Below are 20,855 nucleotides of genomic sequence, written 5' to 3' on the forward strand. Positions count from 1 at the left end.
GGAAGCAGTCTTACTTACTTACTTATCCGAACCAGCGACCACCTGAGCTCTAGCCCTTCGGTCTTGTGCCATGACGTAGAAGTTAGATGTCTTTTGTAGTTGTTCCAGGTGACTATAAAGTGTGTTACTGATGCTTGGATTTGGTGGGAGGAATGTGCATCTCAGGTCTTCAAGAGGTTGACATTCAAGCAAGTGGTGTGTTACTGTTTCATTTGGGTGTTGACATAGGGGGCAGGAAGGGGATGTATCTTTTGTAATTTTGCTTAAATGGTTGTTGAGCGGTATGTGTTGTGTTCTTAGTTGAAAGATGATGCTTTGCTGGTGTCTTCTGAGCTTATTTAGGCAATCAGTCTTTACAGGAGTGGTCATATGGGAAAACATACATCTACCCGTGGTGCTCATTGCCCAACTGTTCATCCATTCTTCTCTCTTATTTGTTTTGATTATTTGTTTCGCTGTGTCTAAGGAAACTGGAATTGATGGTTGTAAAAGTGTTGATCCGAGTCTGGCTAGTCTGTCTGCATTGTCATTTCCTGGTTATATTGAATGTCCCGGTATCCACTGGAGAGATAAGTCTACTCTGTGTGTTGTAAGGAATTCATCAAGTTGAGATCTTAAACTATTGAACGTTGAGGAGAGTTTATTTAAATCGAGAGCTTGGAGAACCGATTTGGAGTCTGTGAAGATGACAGTGTTTTGAAGTTTTGAAGGGTTTAGCTGGAAAACAGAAGAGAGGTGTCGCAGTGAGGCTTCTATTGCAACTGCCTCTGCCTCGTAGTTTGAGCAGGAGCTTCCGCAAGAATTGTGGATTTTATCACAGGTTTTATCTGGGTATTCTACTACAAACCCATACCCAGCATTTTTAGTTCCTTTGTGGGCAGATCCATCTGTGTAAACATGTATCCAGTTGTCTGGGTATTCTTGTATTGTCTTCATTGCTAATGTTTGTATATCTGATTTGTTTTTATTTCTTGTTGTTTCTTCTACGAGGTTAGTCTATTTTTGGAAGTTTTAGTTCGGCGTATGGAGGTTTTTGACTGATTAAAATAGATTTTTCTCTGTTTTCTGGTAGTCTGTGTCTTTCATTCAAGTTGTTAGCAATGTGTAGCAGGGATTTTTGTTTTAATCTTGTCCTTGGTTTCCATTTCTCTGCCAGAATTCTGTTTGGATGGTTTTAGAGGGAAGCAGTCAAATATTTTCTTCCTTCTGTTTGAGAGATGATATTTTCTTTCCTTCTAAATCATTGCTCTGTTATGTACTATTGTATTCTTTTTGCTTTGAATAGATGGTATGTTCTTTGTAAACATTTGAGTGTATCGTTCAAAGTGGGATCTTTTGTTTGTGCTTTGATGGCACATCTTGGTACTGTCAAAATAGGCACATTGATGGAATGTTCTTGAAGTCCTCTGTTTCCTATTTGAACCAGTCCTCTTTTGGGCCAATACAGAGTTGGCCCACGTTTCTTACAACTTCACACTACATTCTCCCTCGTTCATATTGCTTCCTCAATGGATGAACCTAAAACACTCTTCTTTTCAATACGGGAACAGAGTGCACTCACAAAATTCCAGGTGAACTCATCTCAAACTACCGGACGGACTGTGAAATTCATTTTACTGCTGCATTAAAATTAATTTCACATTCCATCCGCGATGCAACAGAATATAGGTCAATGGGGTGAGAGAGGCGGGAGTTGAAAGGGGGGGTTGGGTGACCTCTTGACACAAGGGGCCCAAGCGTATTTTTTTGTCTAATTGTCAACATGGATGACGAATGTTTGATTGTAGCTGTGGAAAAGCATTTACCACTATATGACAAAGTAAACAATCAATACTCAAACAATATTTATTTTAAAAACAATGGGCTGAAGTCAGGTCTCAAATAGCCAAGGCATTTGCTGGTATCACTTAGTGCTTTGACAAGAAGGAGGTGGCATTCTCCGAATACCAATCTTCTCCTAAAAATGCGATGCACCCAATATCTCTTGTACTCTTTTCTCCGCTTCGGCCAATAGAACATCAATCAAAAATGCGTAACAGCAACCACACCTGATGCCATCTTGGTTGTGTAAATGACGGATGGGATGTGGGTCCACTCTGCTTGCATATTCACATTTCTTCCGTTCACGGTACAAGCTTGAAAAGTGAGAGCGTAGTGTGAAGTTTTATGTAATGTGAGTGTGGGCCCACCCCGTCTCAGCCCTTGCCTTACTTTTTCCCTTAATCCTTTTAACTTCAAATTTACAACTTTTCCCCTATCATCTTCCCTTTTATTGGTGTTAGAATGGCCTAAAAGTGCCACAAGAGCTGTAAAACCCCTAAAAACAAAACCAACACAGCTCCAGGCACTTTATAGAAAGGAAAATAATGGATTGAAATAAATTGAAAAACATTTACACGAGCACTCATGCATGTGAAGACCTGGTCACGCATACTAATGACATTAATCTTGAACAAACATTAAAACTTACTTGTGCACACGAGTGTAATTTTTATTTAAAGAGAATCGCCATTGTAAGATCTATGGTGGATATTGATCTATCGAAATTATTAGTATCTTCTCTTATACTTAGTAGAATAGATCATTGTTTTTTGTTGTTAAGGGTGTTTGTTTTTAAGGGTTTTACAGCACTTGCAACACATTTAGGTCATATCAGCGCCAGGAAAAAAAGATGAAAATTGGGTAGTAAAAACATTCTAGATGTACAATTAAAAGGAATTGAGGAAAAGGTAGGACAAAGGGGAATGATGCAAAAAGGGAACAGATGTAAATTCCAAGAGCACACTATCAGTGTACTTAATTGGAGATTACTAAATGTGTCACCTGGACACCAGCACAAGATCCTATTAAGAGGAATACACTCAAATGTTTACAAATTATATGTTGAAAATGAAAAAATAATACATAACAGAAAGATGATTTGCAAGGAAAAAAATATAAACTCCCAAAACTATAACTATCCATTCAATTGTTTCCATCCCAGCCAGGGTCAGGAAAAACTTTGTAATCGCATTCCAAGACAAAGACAGAAATCAATAGGGAAACGGATACAGGGGGATAGAAGACACAGCAAGTACCTCCCAGCCCACTATGGGAGTCAGGAACCCCACCCAGGTGCTGAGGTTAATGCAAAAACTACCATTGCACCACACTGCCCCATATACAGTGGAATCAGCATTAAGTCAACCACTCTTGTTGGTCCCAAATTTTCTGTTCTTTATTTGAAGTGTGTTCAATTAATACTGGATAAAGTGCAACTTTGCTTTAAGTCAGCCAACTTTGGTCTGGTGGTGTTGGCTTTTATCGGGATTTCACTGTTCTGTTTAACATACATCGTGAAATATAAGCCTGGAACATATCTTTTTTCTTTGTTTTTAAGGGTTTTAAGGCGCTTACAACACATTAAGGTCATATTAGCGCCAGTAAAGAGAAGAAAATGAAATAGTAATAAGTTCTAGAATTACAATTAAAGCACCCAAGAAAAAGTAAGAGAAAGGGGAATTGGATCAAATAGGGAGCAGATACAGATTCCAAGAGTACTATCAAAGTACTTGGTTTGAGATCACCTTAAAGTCTCATCCAGTCACAAGCACAGGTCCCCACTAAGAGGAATACACTCAGATGTTTTACAAATTATACATAATATGTAAACAAAACATAATACATTACATAACAGAGAGATGATTTACAAGGAATAAAAATATAATCTCCCAAATCTAACTATACATTTGAAAGTTTCCCTCTCAACAAGGGTATCCGGTCAGGGCTAGGACAAAACCAAGTAATCTCATTCCAAGACAAAGACAGAAAGCTAGTTGGAAAACAGATATAGGGGGATAGAAGACACAGTAAGTACCTCCGTGCCCACCATGGAGGTCAGGAACCCCACCCAGGAACAAATCTTTAAGAATGACACAGGATTCCAAACTGCTAAAGCATTCCTGGAAAAGCAGGAACCACCCAAATTATCCAAGTGGAAAATCCTTTATCTCTAATACCAAGCTGAAAACACACACAATGGTAACCACTGATTAGATGTATACTATTTTGAGATATATTTACAGAGACTTGAACATGTAGAAGTTAACATTTCAACAAACACCAATCCACAACTGTCGACACGCAGATATTAGCACCTGTACCACTCACTCCTTGACATACACAATCAACAGATCAAACACAACATATCAAACTTTTTCCTGCGAACCACAAAGGAATGGAACAATCTGCTTCCTGCGAACCACAAAGGAATGGAACAATCTGCCAGAAGAAATAGTGACAGCACCAAGTCATGAACAAATCCTAGCAGCTCGGAGCACATTTAATATGACGTAGCACTTGTTGCCAGTATGATGGCATTGGCTGCCCAAACACAGAAGAAGAGGAAGAATATTATCTGATTAAGGTGTTCAAATGATGAAACATATATATATATATATATGGTTGATACAGCGATAAAAAAGCCAATCAACGGTGTAAAAAACATTAAATACATAGTACAAAAATAGCCTTGGCACTTAGAGTAGAATATATCATAATATCAAGCAATCCATTCAATGTAGTTGTTTGAATCGTCAATCAATAACAATCGTCAAATAGAATGAAAGCTGTAATTTAATTACCAAAGACAGATAAAGTGGACGTTTCAGGTTTCCCCTTTGTCAATAAAACATGATGAATGAAATATTAAAGACGAATGATTTGTCTTTAGCATTTCAATCATCATATTTTGTTAACAAAGGGAAAACCCAAGAGGTCCACTTTATCTGTCTTTGTTAACTAAACTGAAGTTTCCATTCCATTTGTCTATTGTTATTCGTTTCTTCAAGCTTCGAGCAGCAAAATTTGCTTGAATCATCAATCGGACAACATTGCTTTCATGACCTCTTTCTTGAAGATGTCAATGTATGACAACCCCCTATTGATGCTGTGCATTGAAATTTGGAGATAACTACTCATAACAATTACTGGCTAGAAACACAATAACAAAGAGCAATTTTGTTCCTTCTATAGAGTCCGTCAAAGATCCTTTCACTTTTTATTTTAACTGATATTTATAAAACTTTTTCAACGAAAATTCAATTGAAAAGTAACATGATTTGAGCACTCTTATTTCTTTTACTTGGTCTTCTCCAGAAGTTTTGGTGGGAGTGTACCGAGTTCTGACGCAAGATTGTTCTGGAAGAAAAAAAAAGAAAAATTATTTTAGAATTTGAATAATTTTGCTTTGCACAAACCTGAACCCAACTGTGATTGTTTTAAAGACTAGACTAAAAAGAGAAAACCCAGACATGAAGGTCAAATATTTATTTTAAAAGAATCAAACAAGCCCTACCCGCACTCACATCCAACACTTTCCTCTTGTTTCTTTTTTTTTAAGGGTTTTACGGTGGTTGCAACACATTAAGGTCATTTCAGCGCCAGGAACAAGGGAAAAAAATGGGATAGTAAAAAAATTCTAGATTTACAACTAAAAGCTCACAAGAAAAGTGAGACAAAGAGGAATGGTACAAATAGGGAATAGACTTAGATTCCAAGAGCATACTATCATTGTGCATAATTTGAGAACATAAAAATTTCATCAAGCCACAGGCACAGGATCCCACTTAGAGGAACACACTCAAATGTTTACATTAAACATTCAAAACAACAAATATAACAATAACAATATAACAACAGAGAAATAATTTACAAGGAAAAACTATCATCTCCCAAAACTATAACTATACATTTGACTGTTTCCCTCCCAGCCAAGGACTCCGACAAAGGAAAGGACAAAACCAGGTAATCTCACATGTACAGGGATATAGAAGACACAGTAAGAGACCTCTCAGCCTCTGCTCTCTACTTTCTACTCCAAAATGAAAACAAAATATTATGCGCATTATGAAGTTTTTAACGATAAACAATTCTCTCATGTTTAGTGTTTGTGTTTGTGTGTGTGTGTGTGAGAGAGAGAGAGAGAGAGAGAGAAAGAGAGAGAAAGAGAGAAAGAGAGAGAAAGAGAGAAAGAGAGAGAGAGAGAGAGAGAGAGAGAGAGAGAGAGAGAGAGAGAGAGAGAGAGAGAGAGAGACAGAGAGAGAGAGAGAGAGAGATTGATGCTATGATACAAACTAACCATAAACGTGATCTGGTTTGCGTGGTAAGGGATTCCCCCTAAAGAATCACACAAGTTCTGGTGTTTCTTTTCTGGATCGCCTGCTACAAGGACTTCTGTCTCACCTTCAGCCTTGGAACGAAAGAGAAGAAATGAAAATCAAATACAATCTAGTTGGCTATGAATTCAATTTCAAATTGATATTTCATTTTCCAATTCATATGTACACTAAATACATGTGTCAATGTATGAAAACCCATTGAAGAATCTGAAATAATGAGGGTGGTTACTCTGTTTATATTATATTGTGAATTATTATTATTATTATTATTATTATTATTATTATTATTATTATTATTATTATTATTATTATTATTATTATTATTATTATTATTATTATCATTATTATTATCATTATTATTATCATTATTATTATATTATTATCATTATTATTATCATTATTATTATCATTATTATTATTATTATTATTATTATTATTATTATTATTATTATTATTATTATTATTATTATTATCACTGTTATTATTATTATGCTTAATATTATTATTATTATTGTTATTTTATTATTATTATTATTATTATTATTATTATTATTATTATTATTATTATTATTATTATTATTATTATTATTATTATTATTATTATTATTATCATCATCCTTATTATTACCATTATCATTATTATTAGTAGTAGTATAATTATAAGTGGGTGCGTTGTCCACCAAGAGAAATAAAATAATGCAAAAAAGTTAACGCATAATCATGAAAATCTTTAATAAGACTGTAAAAATTAATAACTAAAATATATATATATATATATATATATTATATATATATATATATATATATATATATAATATATATATATATAAATATATATATAATATATTATATATATGGATATAACAGCTTTAAAAAAAAAAAAGAATAAAATACCAAACACAGAACATTTTGGACTCAAAACCCTTCTTCAAAACATTCTGTGTGTCGTATTTTGTTCTCTTCTGAAGTTGTTATATTCATTTTTGTTTATTACGTTTTACAGTCCATAGTTTCTAGTAGCTTAGTATCACTTTTATAAGGTTAGACTTTAGTGAAATGTATTCTTTTATTATTTAAAAGTCTGAAGTGCTATTTCAGCTTGAAAAGGAATTACTTACAAGCTCGCTATTGCGCAGTGTTGTATTTAATTCTGTCAGTCTGTCAGTAAAACCAGGGGCAAAGGCTTCGGGGTCAACAGCAACAAAACACTGGCCCTGGTTAGGATGAAAGTCATGAAGATTTAAATAAAAATTAGAAAGAAGAGCCCATACAATGTTTACAAATTCATAAGCATTGTATGGGCTCTTAAGCACTCGCTTACTCTTATGAATTGCCCATACAATTCTTACACGTGGAGTTTACAATTGACATAAAGATGGTTCACAAGTATAATGAAATTGATTAAACATTGTGATGATTTTATCGAAAAATCAAATTTGTTTCGTCAAATTCCATGATAAACAGACGCCTTCATTTTTAGCACATGGGTTGTGGGTCAACCTTGTGGTTAGCGAGTATGACTATGAGGTGGGGTGTACTTGAATTGAATAAGATAACAGCAGGAGGTTCCTCTCGTTATTTTGAACAAAATTTCTTTAAATTTATATCAATAATCTTCCACTGTTAAAATTATGAAAAAATAACAATTCTGCAATAAGTGAGCTAAATATATAAGATATCAATTGCAGAAAATTTCTCTCTGTGCCCTTGTAAAAAGCTCTGTGGAGTTCTCTTACAACGTTGAAAATGTTCTTGTCTTTTGAGACAATAGAAATTGACTTCAAATTTTATTCCACACTTGAATCATAGATTTTGAATTGATCAACTGTTCATCACGTTCATTGAACAGACAACTATTCTTGTAAATTATATACATATACTTGTGATATTCATATATATAAACTCAATTTTGAAAATTAAGATATTTTACACTACCAAATTGGCTTCTTTTTCTGTTGTTTTCCATCGCCGTATATGGTTGCCATAATCAGCTCCTGCTAAGAGGCCACAAAACACCTCAACCATCATGGCTAATCCGTAGCCTTTGTAACCACCTGCAAACATGACCAATTCACATTTTAAAAATAAGAAGAAAAACTAATATTTGACCAAAAACCTAATATGGACATTTCAGTGAATTGTTCTAAAGAAAGGTGTGTAGCCTCCTCCTACTACTACTACTATCAGAAACCTCATTTACGTGGAAACCTCAATCTAATTACAAACACCTGATCTCACTATACTTATTCAATATACATGGTGCGTTTTATGTATACGTAAATCAATTAATTTATTTATTTATTTATCTATTTATTAATTTATTTATTTATTAATCATTTAATAAATGAATGAAATACTATTTTTTTAAATTAATCAATTAATAAATAAATAAATAAAATTTACAGAGCGCCAATCTCTACCAAACGTATTCAATCGTCCTTTACAAGACATAGTTGACATGATAATTTTAAGAGAATCAAATGTTGCAATTTTAAGAATTGATCTGGGGAGCTGCAAGGTCTGGGCCGGACGTCCCGCTTGCTGAAAGGAAATTGATGTGCATTTCGAACCCAACACCTCTCATTTCCAGGTGCGTTGATTGCCGCGTAATCCTGTCTGACAGAGATTATTGCATATGGCCTCTCATGCATTATTGTGTCCATAACAGCACCTTCCCGTGGTGTTCCCGTTTCTACTGAGTTTGTTATGGGCGCGACCGAGTCCCCGGCGGTATAACCGGGCTAGGGAGTAGGTGGGACCCCTTCCTCTTAAGGTGCAGGAGACAGAACCCACTGATGAGTGGTACACGCTCTGCTCCTCACCCACCCACCTCACACTCATTCTGTAGTGTGGTGTCCTCTGTATGTCCTTACTTTTCTTAATCTACCCCTATAGCTCATACTTGTTTCCTAGTGCTGTAACTTTAACACTTCTATACTCCCTCTTTGGTCGGCCTGTGGCCTATGTCTTCTGCATGACTATCTGTGATTGATTGTAATCATGTATCCTTCTTAAAAAATTGAGATTTTTGGGGAAAGGGCTGGTATCCCTTTGTTTAAGGCCCACAGAATCTCTCATCGACACAAATGACCCAGGACGTGACGATCCTCTGTTTATGAAATATGGCCCTTTAAGCAGAAAGAATAACTGAAATTGATAACTGCAAGCCAGGAAACAGTAGGTGGCGGGGAATGGGCGACCGTCAATCATGAAAGAGACTGTGGGAAGACAAAATGAAGGCTACTTGACTAAACCCTATAAAAAATTAATTATATGAGGAACATGCATCTGCAGCTCAACTCCTGATGTTATGCAGCTGACAAGGAATACAGGTTAGGTTGGGAAGACAGACCAGACTCCCCAGCATGCCATGACAAACAAAAGGAAAGAATACGAGCTCGGACGTCGCCTCGGAAAAGGTCCGCGCCAGACAGTGAGTACCCAGGCTGATCTGCGCAAAAAGTCAGCTACTGGGACAAATAAATTCCACAAACATTTGAATATTTACAAATTAACATTTGTGGAATCAGGAATAAAAAGACAGAGCTAAAGAAATTATTAAATGAAAAGGAAGTTCACATTGCTTTACTTCAGGAAGCCCTGTATAAAAATAGCGATCCATATATTGCTGGTTATACATACTATACCTGCAAATGTGACGACTGCCGTGGTGTTATTACTTATATAAGAAATGACATCACGGGAGATGTTACTTCTAAACCATCACAGAACTCAACCGATGTACAGAAAGTCACCTTATGGCACCTAAATAAGAAATTTACCATTTACAACATTTACAACCCTCCACGGTGTACTATAAACCTAACAGATCTAAACAGTTCCCAATACAACAACACAATAAATGCTGGTGACTTCAATGGCCACTCTCCACTATGGGGATACAAAAATTTAAACAACACAGGAAAAGAACTAGAAAAGCTTTGCAATACAACCAACCTCACCATTTTACAAAATGCAGACTCAGTCCCCACCCTTCTTCACAGAGCTCATATATCCCTGAGTCATCCCGATCTAACCATCATCTCCTCTGACCTTCTGAATTCTTGTCACATTAAAGTTCTGGATGAAATAGGCAGGGACCATAAATCAATTTTAACACAAATAACAGTTCAAACACAGAAGAAAACATTTGAGCAGAAATCCAAATGGAATTTCAAGAAAGCAAACTGGGATGTTTTCACAGCAACATTAGATGACCAGCTTCCAAAAATTACAGATACATCAAGTGTAGAACATTTAAACGAAGCCCTCACCAAAGCCATTCTTGCAGCTGCAAAAGCAGGAATTCCAAGAGGTAGTCGACAGAATTACAAACCCTTCTGGAGCAAAGAAATTGAAAAAGCAGTAAATGCAAGAAAGGAAACAAGGAAAAACTTAGAGGAAAATAAAACCATTAAAAACAAGATTGAGTACAATAAAGCATCGGCAATTGTCAAAAGAACTATTAACAAAGCTAAAAGAAAGAAATGGGCAGACACATGCGCTAATATTGACCTCAATCAAAATGGGAAAAAAGCATGGGCCTTACTTAATAATCTTAACAATGAAACCCCGAAAACCAACCCAAAGCCCATGAAAACTACAGAAGGAACAATCGTAGATGACCAAAAAAAAGGCATGATCTTCAACAAACATTTTGCTTCAGTAAACAAGGCATCAAAAAGAAGTGGAAAGGACAAAAAATTGATTAAAGACCTTAAACATCAAGAAAAGGCCCCAAAAGCTATCTCATACCTGTTCAAAGAGGGCTTTACCATGTCAGAACTTCACAGAGCTATGAAAAAACTCAAGTTAAGGAAATCCCCTGGACCAGATAAGATACACAATGAAATGCTCTTGCATCTTAGCGTGAGAGGTAAACAGATGCTTCTCAAACTTATAAATCTAACATGGGAGACAGGAATAGTACCAAGGGGATGGAAAAATGCTATTATAATTCCAATCTTAAAGAAAGATAAACCACCCGACGAAACGAAAAGTTACCGACCAATATCTCTCACCTCATGTGTTGGAAAGATCGCTGAGAGAATGGTAAATAACCGATTATACTGGTGGCTGGAGACATGTGGCCTACTAAATAAATATCAGGCAGGCTTTAGGATAGGGCAAAGAACAGAAGATCAATTGTTTAGATTAAGTCAAAAAATAATTGATGGCTTTCAAGATGGAAAACATACAGTCGCGGTTTTTGTTGATCTCCAACAAGCCTATGACAAAGTATGGAGGAAAGGGTTGTTATCAAAAATGATGGACTACGGAATTGATGGAAATCTCTACTTCTGGATTAAACAATTTCTCAGTAACAGAACAATCCAAACAAAAATTAATAACGGACTGTCAAACAGAGAAGTATTAGAGGAAGGTCTCCCACAAGGATCCTGCCTCAGCTGTACTCTCTTTCTTATTTTTATAAATGATATACCAGAAGTATTACAGACAGAAAAGGCCCTATATGCTGACGATTTAGTTATGTGGTATACTACGAAGCACCTACCAATAGCCTCCAATAGAATAAATGAAGATTTAGAAAGCTTAAACACCTTCTGTGATAAATGGAAATTAAAAGTTAATTGCAATAAAACAGTCTACTCTATATTTACTAAGAGTCATCCTGTTTCCAAAAAAGAAATAACACTCTCCATCCAAGGCCATCGACTCGCGAAGGAAGAAAACCCCACATATTTGGGCATACAGTTAGACAGACAACTATCTCTGAACAAACACACTCAGAATGTAAAAATCAAAGCCACAAAGAGACTCCAGTTACTAAAACGACTAGCCAGTACTAATTGGGGAGCAGACAAAAACTCGCTTCGACAACTCTATTTAGGCTATGTGCGTTCCGTCATGGACTACAATTTAGCCCTCCAAAATGTAGGTAGTAAAAACACACACAAAACCTTGGACAGAGTACAAAACCAAGCCCTTCGCTTCATCTCCGGTGCCCTGAGATAGACACCCACAGCAGCATGTGAAATACATACTAATGTGGAACCACTTGGACTTCGCAGAGAATCAGCAGTGCTTGAAATGGTTGAAAGATACAAACGAAAAGAGGAAAACCATCCAAACAGAATTCTGGCAGAGAAATGGAAACCAAGAACAAGATTAAAACAAAAATCCCTGCTACACATTGCTAACAACTTGAATGAAAGACACAGACTACCAGAAAACAGAGAAAAATCTATTTTAATCAGTCAAAAACCTCCATACGCCGAACTAAAACTTCCAAAAATAAAGACTAACCTCATAGAAGAAACAACAAGAAATAAAAACAAGTCAGATATACAAACATTAGCAATGAAGACAATACAAGAATACCCAGACAACTGGATACATGTTTACACAGATGGATCTGCCCACAAAGGAACTAAAAATGCTGGGTATGGGTTTGTAGTAAAATACCCAGATAAAACCTGTGATAAAATCCACAATTCTTGCGGAAGCTCCTGCTCAAACTACAAGGCAGAGGCAGTTGCAATAGAAGCCTCACTGCGACACCTCTCTTCTGTTTTCCAGCTAAACCCTTCAAAACTTCAAAACACTGTCATCTTCACAGACTCCAAATCGGTTCTCCAAGCTCTCGAGTTAGATAAACTCTCCTCAACGTTCAATAGTTTAAGATCTCAACTAGATGAATTCCTAACAACACACAGAGTAGACTTATCTCTCCAGTGGATACCGGGACATTCAAATATACCAGGAAATGACAATGCAGACAGACTAGCCAGACTCGGATCAACACTTTTACAAGCATCAATTCCAGTATCCTTAGACACAGCGAAACAAATAATCAAAACAAATAAGAGAGAAGAATGGATGAACAGTTGGGCAATGAGCACCACGGGTAGATGTGTTTTCCCATATGACCACTCCTGTAAAGACTGATTGCCTAAATAAGCTCAGAAGACACCAGCAAAGCATCATTTTTCAACTAAGAACACAACACATACCGCTCAACAACCATTTAAGCAAAATTACAAAAGACACATCCCCTTCCTGCCCCCTATGTCAACACCCCAATGAAACAGTAACACACCACTTGCTTGAATGTCAACCTCTTGAAGACCTGAGATGCACATTCCTCCCACCAAATCCAAGCATCAGTAACACACTTTATAGTCACCTGGAACAACTACAAAAGACATCTAACTTCTACGTCATGTCACAAGACCGAAGGGCTAGAGCTCGGGTGGTCACTGGTTCGGATAAGTAAATAAGTAAGAATTGATCTTTGTTCCTTTGTGTGTGAGGTGAGTGCTCAACCAACTTGATCTGTTGGGACTCCCCATCTAAATATGCGGCTATGTGGTCTTGTGATATGAATGAATAACTGAATGAATGAATGAATGAATGAATGAATGAATGAATGAATGAAACTTGAAGTGAATGGATAAATGAATGAAAATAGGAATTTACGAATCAATAAATAAATGAATCAATCAATCAATTATTCAATCAATCAATCAATCAGTCAATGTTAATCAAAATAAATTCTAGGGAAATATGATCTTTAAATTTATGTTTACATTTTGTAATAAAAAAAAATTCTACCTACATACTAATGACTTATATCCACTTACTTACTTACTTATCCAGCAACCACCTGACCTCTAGCCCTTCAGTCTTGTGCCATGACGTAGAAGTTAGACGTCTTAGACAAATTAGTTGTTCCAGGTGACCCAGGAAAGTATTAAATATCTATTGTGTTACATTTTGCCATAACTTTAAGTATTAATACAAACTGAAAATATTATACCATGTGGCAGAAGTAAATAAAACCCACAACGTACTACATTGTTCTGTTCCACCCAATGGCATCAAGCCCTCAGCTTTAGATGGATTTGTCGTTGTCTGATAAAGAAAAACAATTGAATACATTGATTGTATTTGTTCATGGATTAGTTGTGTAATAGAATGGAATTGAATACATTGATTGTATTTGGGCATGGATTAACCGTGTAATAGAATGGAATTGAATACATTGATTGTATTTGTTCATGGATTAGTCGTGTAATAGAATGGAATTGAATACATGATGTATTGGGCATGATTACGTGTAATAGAATGGAATTGAATACATTGATTGTATTTGGGCATGGATTAACCGTGTAATAGAATGGAATTGAATACATTGATTGTATTATTTGTTCATGGATTAACCGTGTAATAGAATGGAATTGAATACATTCATTGTATTTGTTCATGGATTAGTCGTGTAATAGAATGCAGCCTCTCATTGTATTTTCATAGCATCAAAACATAAATAAATAAATAAAATAAAATAAATAAAATTCCCTTTATTCATCCCCGAGGGGAAATTTGTCTTTAGGGTCTATTCCAAGGGAAGACTGGAATAACCCAGGCGTCAGCCGCAGTGCAGCGCCGCAAAGTGAGCTAGGGCTAGGTGACTTGCTCAAGGCCACACAACGCAGCGGCGGGTTATCGAACTCGTTACCTTTTGGGTACGAAGCAAAGACCGTAATGCTGAGCCACGCTGCCACAAAGACCTTTTTAAAATGTTTTCATATCCTATTAGGCATAGGCATCAACTCAAAATTTTGAAACATGAGGAACTTTACTCACTGCACAAACTGCACAGTTGTTATAACAAACCTCGTCCAAAAACTTCAACAAATGGAAACCCTATTTATTCACACTGTTTACATAAAGTTTGAAAAAGATGTAAAATAAAAAGACACACCAAATTATTACAAAACATCAGAGGTTGAGAAGGGGGGGGGGGGGGGGGGGGGTAAAGATTTCCACAATATAACGGAAAATTGAGACCTTTGATTAGGACATCTTCGTCATTGTCAGTATAATGCCAGTCAAACCACTAATCAATTTCATAATAATAATATCCCTTGTACTGCACCGTATAATTTATGCTGAAATAAACAAACTCCTCTAAATGATGAATGCTTTTTAATGACAATTTGCCTTGCACCAACTTTAGACAATGTCTTCCATTTTTCCCGTGAAATTTAATGATGTGACAGAAAGTGGGAGTCGTCGAAAATTGACCTTTTGTTAAGGACTACTCAACCACCACTCCTATGATATTCTATTAGTGAACCAACTCTTTTCAAACATTTTCCAGTGTATTTCTTTTTATAATTTAATTTATTCATTTTAATTGTCTTTGATTTTTTATGTTGACGATGTAGATAATATATCCAACATGAACGTATTTGCAGGTCTGATATACGAAGGCAATTATGAGCTTGTTTTAACATTGTTGTAATGGAGAATATTTTTGCACCAATGAGCCCAGGCCATAACAATTATGGTTATCAGACCTGCAAATTTGTACACGTCGAATTTATTCCTTACCCTTCCTGTGCTGTCACACGCCCAGCCTTCTGGAATGTCCAATCCTTTTCTTTCACTCAACTCTATCTGAAGTCAAAAATTGTGTGTGGAACATGAAGAGAGAGAGAAATATACGGCATCAATTAAAATAAACATTACATCTAATTGACAGAATTGGAAAAAAAAAAAAAAAAATTTCCTAACTACAAAATCTATGGAGTTGGGAGTTTATCCCAGATTCTGTAGTTTGAATCCAACAGGGATTGTTGCTTGCTACCCTCTGAATACGAAGTAAGCTGCTAGAAGCTGTGAACTGTAAAAAGTAATGAACAAAAATGACTTCAACAGCTTTAAAAAAAAAAAGAAAAAAAAAAAGAAAAAAAAAGAACAAAATACCAAACACATAACATTTCGGGCTCAAAACTCTTCTTCAGCCAACAACAAAAAACAATGAAAACATAAATAAATTACGAAAGAGCCAAGAATTTTATACAGAAGGGATGTACCGAATATTTGTTGTCAAACTGCCTTTTTAGGAATGTATTGTTATTTTGTTGTTGGCTAAAGAACGGTTTTGAGCCCGAAATGTTCTGTGTTTGGTATTTTGTTCTTTTTTTGAAGCTTTTATATTCATTTTTGTTTAGTACTTATTTTTTTAATACAAAGCTAGTCTATGCTAAGTACATTCCTGCAGGTCAAATACCACAAGCTCTCAGATTATCTTAACTCCATTCTATTACTTTCAACCTCTTTCTGCGGTATCTACCAATTAATAAAAAAATAAGTGAGTTAAGGTTGTTTTACATGATCATATAGTCATTCAAATCATAGAAGATTACTTCTTATACAAATACAATGTATTATTATTATTGTTATTATTATTTTTATTATTATTATTATTATTATTATTATTATTATTATTATTATTATTATCATTATTATTATTATTATTATTATTAGTATTATTACTATTATCATTATTATTATTATTATTATTATTATTATTATTATTATTATTATTATTATTATTATTATTATTAGCATCATCATCATCATCAACATCATCATCATCATCATCATTATCATAATCATCATCATCATCATCATCATAATCATCATCATCATCATCATCATCATAATCATCATCATCATCATAATCATCATAATCATCACCATTAGCATAATCATCACCATTAGCATAATCATCATCATCATCATCATCATCATCATCATCATCATCATCATCATCATCATCATCATCATCATCTTCATCATCATCATCTTCATCATCATCATCATCATCATCATCATCATCATCATCATCATCATCATCATTATTATTAACACTTTTCCATTATTCTTCTCCCTTGTAATACTCTAACATTTCCCAATTTGATTACCTTTCCCAAAGCCACGGATGTCGTTGCCATGTCCAACACAAATTCGTCTCCATTGTTGCCTGGGGCGGCGCAGGCTATTGGATTGGTCCCCAATATATTCTAGGGAAAGAATAAGAGTTGAGTTGAAGAGCTTATTTTAGACCATTGGCCGATAACCATAACATCTCTCTGAACAAATTATTTTAACATTTACAATTGATAAAGGAATAACATTTTTAGTAATTTATGGCAAAAAAACAAAAACACCAACAAACACCAACAATAAAATAATAATAATAATAATAATAATAATAATAATAATAATAATAATAATAATAATAATAATAATAATAATAATAATAATAATAATAATAATATAATAATATAATAAATAAGATGTTTGTTTGTTTGTTTTTAAGGGTTTTACGGCGCTTGCAACACATTAAGGTCATATCAGCGCCAGTAAAAAGGAAGAAAATGGGATAGTAAAAAGTTCTAGAATTACAATTAAAGCACAAAAGAAAAGGTAAGACAAAGGGGAACTGGTTCAAATAGGGAACAGATGTAGATTCCAAGAGCACACCGTCAAAGTACTTAGTTTGAGATCACCTAAAAGTCTCATCCAGACACAAGCACAGGTCCCAACTAAGAGGAATACACTCAAATGTTTACCAATCATATAATATAATATGTAAACTAAACATAATACAATGCATAACAGAGAGATGATTTACAAGGAAAAAAATATCATCTCCCAAAACTATAACTATACATTCGACTGTTTCCCTCACAGCCAAGGAACTCCGGCAAGGATCAGGACAAAACTAAGTAATCTCATTCCAAGACAATGACAGGTAACAATTGGAAAACGGGTTTGGGGGGATAGAAGACACAGAATGTACCTCCCTGCCCACTATGGGAGGTCAGGATCCCCATCCAGAATAATAATAAGAGAAACAAGAGAAATGAATATATTTGTGGAATAGTCCTTCAGAGCTATAAGGCCTTTCCTAGAGATTTTTGCTACTTATAAAAATGGGGGGGGGGGGGGAATGTATTAAAAATGAGCATGTGCATAGAATAGTTTTATTCAACTATATTAACGTGTAAAAATTAAAAATATTAGCTTTGATACTGCGCCTACAATTTGTCAGATAAATGTAATAAATAGGCATGGGGTGAAAGTAACTCGGGTAAACTACGGATATAGTCGGTGATAGGGTTGAGTGAGTTAAAACCAGACTTTACGTTTCAGTGGATAATAACAAGTGCTATCTAACCTTTGGATAGGAAATAGTCTGATGTTGCAAAATGTACTTTTCACCAGATGTATGAGACCCGTCTAACCAATTAAAGCTGAATAGACAAAGTGATTAGAAAAATCTGGACTGAACTCGGGAGTGGCTAAAACCTTTCCCTCTTTCCTTCTGATTACAACAGGTAATGGAAGCTTCAATTTAATCAACAAATGTACCTCAGTTTGTTGATGTATTATATATCAGTTTGTTAATGTGTTGTATCTCAGTTTGTTGATGTGTTGTATCTCTCTTTGTTAATGTGTTGTATCTCAGTTTGTTAATGTGTTGTATCTTAGTTTGTTGATGTGTTGTATCTCTCTTTGTTAATGTGTTGTATCTCAGTTTGTTAATGTGTTGTATCTTAGTTTGTTGATGTGTTGTATCTCTATTTGTTAATGTGTTATATCTCTCTTCATGTTTCATCAATATATTCCACATTGGTCAAATATCAAGTAGTTCTGGCAGTTAAAATAACAACAAACATGAGTAATCAATACACAATAACTTAGATATGAGAACTTAGATATTATATGTCATCTGTTAGGGAGAATTAATTTAACTACGAAAACTAATTACCTACCTTCCTTGGACCACAAAAAAAAAAAAAAAAAAAAAAAAAAAAAAAAACAAACACAAACACAAAATGGACAAACAACTGAACCCCGATAAAGACCCCAGTAAACCTTTAGCAACACCAAATAAAATCATCAAACAATTTCTAATTCTCACAACAGGAAATGTCTGCAATTTCTACCTGTATTGTTTCCTTTTGAATATTTCGTTGATTTAAGTTCTGTACACCAAACTTATATTTTCAAAAACAAAGATGCACACATTCAATCTTACCGAATAATATGTCAGATACAAATATGCATGGCATAAAAGACCTGCCTTCTGCTATGAAAATGTCGTAAAATTACGAAATTTGGGCACCAATTTCAGAACTTCATGAGCAATCCTAATTCATGAAATATTTACTCTTTGTGAGGGTAAATTGTTGATCTATAAAGTTAACTAGAGCGACTATTATTTTTATATCCTAAAAATTACGATTTTTTATTTAAATTTTCAAGTAGGCAGATCTGGTACAATCAATAATTACCTTCTTTCCTCTGGTCGGCACCATTAAAGGAGATGTATTGGTGAAGGCTAAACCCTGTGAAGAGAAAACAATTTAATGTGTAAGATGAGTCCATTGCGACTTTGTGGTGTGCCACTCTCCTTTGGAGTGTCTGGAAGCCTCTGGTTTAAATGGATGAGACGCAAAATTTGAGTTTTTGTGACTGCTTTTGAGTAAAAAGGTAAGAGAAAGGAATGCCTGTTTAATTTGTACGAGAGAGAGAGAGAGAGAGAGAGAGAGAGAGAGAGAGAGAAAGAGGGAGGGAGGGAGAGAGAGAGGGGGGGGGAGTGCGTGAGAAAGGGAGAGAGAAGAAAGAGAGCAAGAGATAGAGAAGGAGAGAGAGAGAGAGAGAGAGAGAGAGAGAGAGAGAGAGAGAGAGAGAGAGAGAGAGGGGAATAGAGAAAGAGCAAGAAAGAGAGAGAAGGAGGATGTTTTTTGTTTTAGTTTTTAAGGGTTTTAAGGCCCTTGTGACACATTTAAGTCATTTCTTCGCCAGTATAAAGAAAGAAAATGGGATGGTAAAAAAGTTCTAGAATTATGATTAAAGCACCCAATAAAAAATAAGACAAAGGGGAATTAGTTCAAACAAGGAACAGATGTAGATTCCAAGAGCATTCTATCAGTGTACATAGTGTACAATTAGTGTAAAAAATAAGACAAAGGGGAATTAGTTCAAACAAGGAACAGATGTAGATTCCAAGAGCATTCTATCAGTGTACATAGTGTGAGATCCCCTATAAGTCTCGTCATGACAAAAAAAAAACATCTCCCCACTAAGAGGAACACACTCAAATGTTTGAGTCATAATATCAAAATATCAAAACATAATATATGTAAAACAAAACAAAATAATACAATGCATAACAGAGAGATGATTTACAAGACAAAAAAAATACAATCTAAGCCAAAACACTAACTATCCATTCGACTGTTTCCCTCACTGCCAAGGTATCCACCCAGGGCCAGGACAAACCATGTAAATTGGAAAACAGATATAGGTATATAAAAGAAGACACAGTAAGTGCCTCCCTACCCAAAATGGGAGGCCAGGAGCTCCACGCAGATGAGGGTGAGAGAGAGAGAGGATAGAGAAAGAGCAAGAGAGAGAGAGAGAGAGATAGGGGAGAGAGAGAGAGAGAGAGAGAGAGAGAGAGTGTGTGTGTGTGTGTGTGTGTGTATGTGTGTATGTGAGAGAGAGAGAGAGAGAGAGAGAGAAAGAGAGACTGTGCGAATGTGTGTGTAAGAGAGATAGAGAGAGAGAATGTGTGTGTGTGTGTGTGTGTGTTAGAGAGAGAATGTGTATGTATGATAGAGACAGAGAGAGAATGAGACACGGAGAGAGAGAGAGAGAGAGAGAGAGAGAGAGAGAGAGAGAACGGCTGATATCATTATCATAAAATTGTGACAAATGTCATTGAAAGATGGCAAACAGTCGCAGGCGGGGGAAAGGTCGATTTTCCAGGGGAAAGGTCAAATTTCCAAGTTTTCAAGTATTACTTGAGCATAGATAGTGTGTTTGAGGGCAGATTAAATAATGATAAAATTTAAACATTGATTAATAAGG

At 35.3% G+C, this 20,855-nt stretch overlaps 1 protein-coding gene across 3 annotated transcripts in view; it reads right to left on the reverse strand.

The window, feature by feature from the left end:
- Positions 1 to 3,192: 3,192 nt before the first annotated feature.
- LOC144963289 (putative oxidoreductase YjmC) overlaps positions 3,193 to 20,855 on the reverse strand; it is a 35,781-nt gene continuing 18,118 nt past the window's right edge. For all 3 annotated transcript variants that reach the window (XM_078897178.1, XM_078897176.1, XM_078897177.1), the window contains exons 5-12: positions 19,274 to 19,327; positions 16,895 to 16,993; positions 15,516 to 15,581; positions 13,973 to 14,033; positions 8,094 to 8,212; positions 7,277 to 7,372; positions 6,119 to 6,229; positions 3,193 to 5,178 (exon numbers count right to left, since the gene is read on the reverse strand). In XM_078897178.1, coding sequence (XP_078753304.1) covers positions 5,119 to 5,178; positions 6,119 to 6,229; positions 7,277 to 7,372; positions 8,094 to 8,212; positions 13,973 to 14,033; positions 15,516 to 15,581; positions 16,895 to 16,993; positions 19,274 to 19,327 — 666 coding nt within the window. In that variant the 3' untranslated portion in view covers positions 3,193 to 5,118. The remainder of the gene's footprint in view (positions 5,179 to 6,118; positions 6,230 to 7,276; positions 7,373 to 8,093; positions 8,213 to 13,972; positions 14,034 to 15,515; positions 15,582 to 16,894; positions 16,994 to 19,273; positions 19,328 to 20,855) is intronic.

This window comes from Berghia stephanieae, chromosome 1 (assembly GCF_034508935.2).
Source record: "Berghia stephanieae isolate SIO BIC M18660-M18661 chromosome 1, UCSD_Bste_1.3, whole genome shotgun sequence".
Taxonomy (NCBI): domain Eukaryota; kingdom Metazoa; phylum Mollusca; class Gastropoda; order Nudibranchia; family Aeolidiidae; genus Berghia; species Berghia stephanieae.